At 42.7% G+C, this 3,688-nt stretch overlaps 1 protein-coding gene across 1 annotated transcript in view; it reads right to left on the bottom strand.

The window, feature by feature from the left end:
- T265_10540 (hypothetical protein) overlaps window positions 1–2,530 on the bottom strand; it is a gene marked incomplete at both ends in the record, with an annotated part of 7,581 nt that extends 5,051 nt beyond the window's left edge. The window contains one exon of the mRNA XM_009176940.1: window positions 2,222–2,530. Coding sequence (XP_009175204.1) covers window positions 2,222–2,530 — 309 coding nt within the window. The remainder of the gene's footprint in view (window positions 1–2,221) is intronic.
- Window positions 2,531–3,688: the final 1,158 nt, after the last annotated feature.

The raw sequence follows: 3,688 nt of genomic DNA, 5'->3' as shown, positions 1-3,688 counted from the left end.
GTATGCCAGTCGACCGACTTCCTCGAAGGTCTCTTTTAGCACAACCACGTGAAGGGTGGACGAGAGCCAGAGGCGGTCAAACAATGACTTGACAGCGAAGTATGTAAGCCATTACTAGCAAACTCAGCTGCGCTGGTCACTGCCATCTTCCTGGATGGGGACCCCGAGACGGGCCACATCAATTGCTAGAGACATCGTCAGATAGGGCCCAGTCGCGCCCTCAATGGCGCTCGTGCATCCAAGCTATTGCCTTCAATGCATGGCTCCTTTTCCACCCCCCACCCCCCACTTGACAGCCCACTGTACCTATCCCCTTCCAAATAAAACATCGGTGAACGAAACTGCGGCAGCTACAACCACTGTACGACGAGTACGCGGTTATTACAGCTGACAATGATGATGATATGAGATGACGAACCACAACGCCAATGGAATGAAGGTGTTTTAAGCTACGAAGGATTTTGCTTTCGTCCCGGCGCAGACAATATTCTGGATGGTCAATTTTTTCAGTGGCCCTTGGTCACTACGGTCAATAGTTGTCTAAACTTCAGAAAGAAACAAATTACTCTCCTACCCCCTAACAGGTTCTGGTGCATTGACCAAAACAGCCGTGGATTATCCACTCATTTCTGAAGCACAGCATTGTGCTGAAGGGTGATAGATTCAGTGGTTCTGGATATGTCGAAAAGATACTGACACTATCGCCCGCTATTAGAAGAACAGGCCGGAATTCGGCGGCGAAACACACTCATTTCGCAAATTAAGTTGGTGTTAACTGAATCCCTGCTTAATCTCTATGATTGATTGTACTGTCACATCAAACTTTAAATATCGGAGAATATTTTCCTGTTACAGCATTACACTCTAAGGAAATTGTCAAGTGCACAGAAACCATAAGTAGTGCAGGGTCAAGTCAATGAATCTTTAAGGAGGTTCATAAAACAAAATTATGGCAGCTGGAGGTCAAATACACATTCAAACGGAAAGTTTGGATGTTCGGGGATATCTTGCTCGGTTAGTTCAGCGTCTCAGTAATGAAATGATATGGAGAATATTCTGATTTCATCCAACGATCACACAGCTCCTCTCCTTGTTTCATCAGGTTATCCAAGTGTGATCATGTTGCTCCGAACTACATTTTTACTTCAACAATCATTGGATGTGGGCGGTTTTTTACGATGAAACTGAATTTTAAGGAATGATTTTAGTGCCTTTTTTAAAAATTCATTGAACTTGTTAACGTGATATATTGAGTCGTGAAAAATGGCGTGAGACAATTTTCTCCTGGGCCACCAGATGACACTGGACAAGCATGTCAGGAGACGCAGTTCAGTAAAATCACCGTTCCGCAATACAATCAAAAGATCTCCATCTGATGCAGATGAAAGTGACTGTATGCTGCCTCTGTATGCCACGGTACACTTCCAGAATATATACCATGTGGTGAGTTCAAATCACTACTCATCTGTCATTGCTTAGGGGCCCGTATTCGATGTGTCGATGCTTTCCAGAAAATGCGGGATATCGTAATTGAGAATGAGGAGTTCTCGGAGGCAGAAGAAATTTCAGCAATCGTGGTACTTTATAACACTCTCACTGAAGACTATTGTAGATGTCTGATATTATTTGTCTACGCTACCAGGGGGCTTTAAAATGGAGCAAAATTTTCTCTGGCTTGGATAAAATATGTCAAAAAATAATCAGCTAGGCACTGTTTCAGAAGGGATTGTTAAACAACCGGTAGATTGACGAAGCTCTTCTGAGACGATTTTATCTCAATCGGTTACAAACTTCTTCCAATTGAATGAAAACCGGCTAAGTAGTTATTTTGTTATCCAAAGATTAAGAATGTCCATTTAAAGGCAGAATTTTGATGAGAGTAGTTCCCAGTAGAAGTGCGCTCCGATTAGTTTCGGACTTCCTATGAGGTGTTTGCTCATTTGGTAGGTGCACTACTTTATTGCAGCCCGAATCGGAGCATGCCAGAGAGAAGGGGATATTCCGCTTACTTTAAAGGTGGATACTTTACACGATTTGTCCTTTACAGCAAATCGCGGTGCTCTCCCCCATCAGGTTGTTTAAAATACCACAATCCATCAAAAGTTGTTTGATTTTTACAAAAATTTGACGCTATGTGAATGACATCTCTTGCGCAGACGTGAGATTTTTCATTTTCCAAAGATTCATCTAATCATTATTGTCAGCTGTAAGAACCACGTACTTGTCGTACAGTGGTTTTAGCTGCCACAGTTTTGTTCATCGGTGATTCGAGGAGGTAAGGTAGGCAGTTGTGCATTGGAGGCGGTAGCTGATCTAGTTGATGCATCAACACAGGGATGTCAGTGTACTTTCCATTGGAGAGATTTGAAGGGAGCTGTGTATTGAAGGTAATAGCTTGGACGTACAAGCGCCACTGAGGGCGCGACTGTGTCATGTCTGACAATGTCCGTAACCGTTGTTGTGTCCCATCTCGGAAAAACCATCCAGCGAGACGGTAATGACCAGCGCAAATGGCGCAAACCTGAGCCATGTCATGTAAACTCGACTACATCGATCACCCAGCTACAGAATCTAATTATCGGCGTTTGCATTTATTCGTGACTACGATAACTGTAGCTAGGATAAACTGGTCTCTTTATTACCTCCATCCTGAAGTCAACTAGTAGGCGTCCATAATATCATCACCCTCATCGTCAGCTGTAAGAACTGCGTACTTGTCATACAGTGATTGAAGCTACTACAGTTTTGTTCACCGATGATTTGGGGAGCAGGGGTAGGTATCCGCGCAGGAGGCAGGAGCTGGTAAATTGGTGCGTAAATACAGCATTATCAGTGGAGTGTTAAGTGGGGCGATTTAGAAGGGAGATATGCTTTGAAAGCAATAGCTTGGATGCTCGAGTGCCATTGAAGATACGACTGGGCCGTGTCTGAATAACATTAATCTAGCGTCTGATTGCTAGCCAGAGCTAAACTCCCATTATCGTCGGTGAAATGAATAGCTATTTCTCTATTACTTGTGATTCCTTTTTCGAATTTATTTCTGTTTATAAAACTCCATTTTCCATTTGTCCTAAACACAACCATCATCGATCATCCGCCTGTAACTAGGCTTTCGAACATTTTTCAGTAGCTCAATATCAGTTCCCGTCGCAATTCCAGGCAGTGCATCGTTCGTCCCTTCAGCGGTATAGCTTGTAAGACAAGGTATGACGAATATGTGAGTTACTGGTATATTAAGGAGACCTGAATCACTCGTTGATTTCAAGAATAAGTGCTGTTATAATATTCCGAAGCACACTTTGATGCCTTGGTCGGCGACGGAACCTCTCTCTTATCACCTCTTAAATCGACAAGCTTATTCTTTGCAATTTATGATTATTTATGATCAGATGTAAGCGTACAGATATTTTTCAACCATTCCATTCTACGGGCAACTAAGCTTGACGAAGAATATATGATTTCACAACCCCGAGGGTGGCCTTAGTGAGCAGGTGAAATGATAACTGTAGGGCTGTTCCACTGTTTGTTGTCTAGGGTGACTTGCATCAAACAAAAGGATAGTTATCACGCATTCATAAGTTACCCGGAGGAGCTCTTAATGCATTATTTTTTAATATTTAGTGATTGGCTCTCTTAGGACCCCCTTGTATTGTTTAGTTTTTTGCTATTTTGTGCCCATTTTCAAAAA

This window comes from Opisthorchis viverrini (genome assembly GCF_000715545.1).
Source record: "Opisthorchis viverrini unplaced genomic scaffold opera_v5_385, whole genome shotgun sequence".
Lineage (NCBI taxonomy): Eukaryota > Metazoa > Platyhelminthes > Trematoda > Opisthorchiida > Opisthorchiidae > Opisthorchis > Opisthorchis viverrini.
The sequence above is the reverse complement of the archived record's forward strand: the minus strand, read 5'-3'. Positions and strand labels throughout refer to the sequence as shown.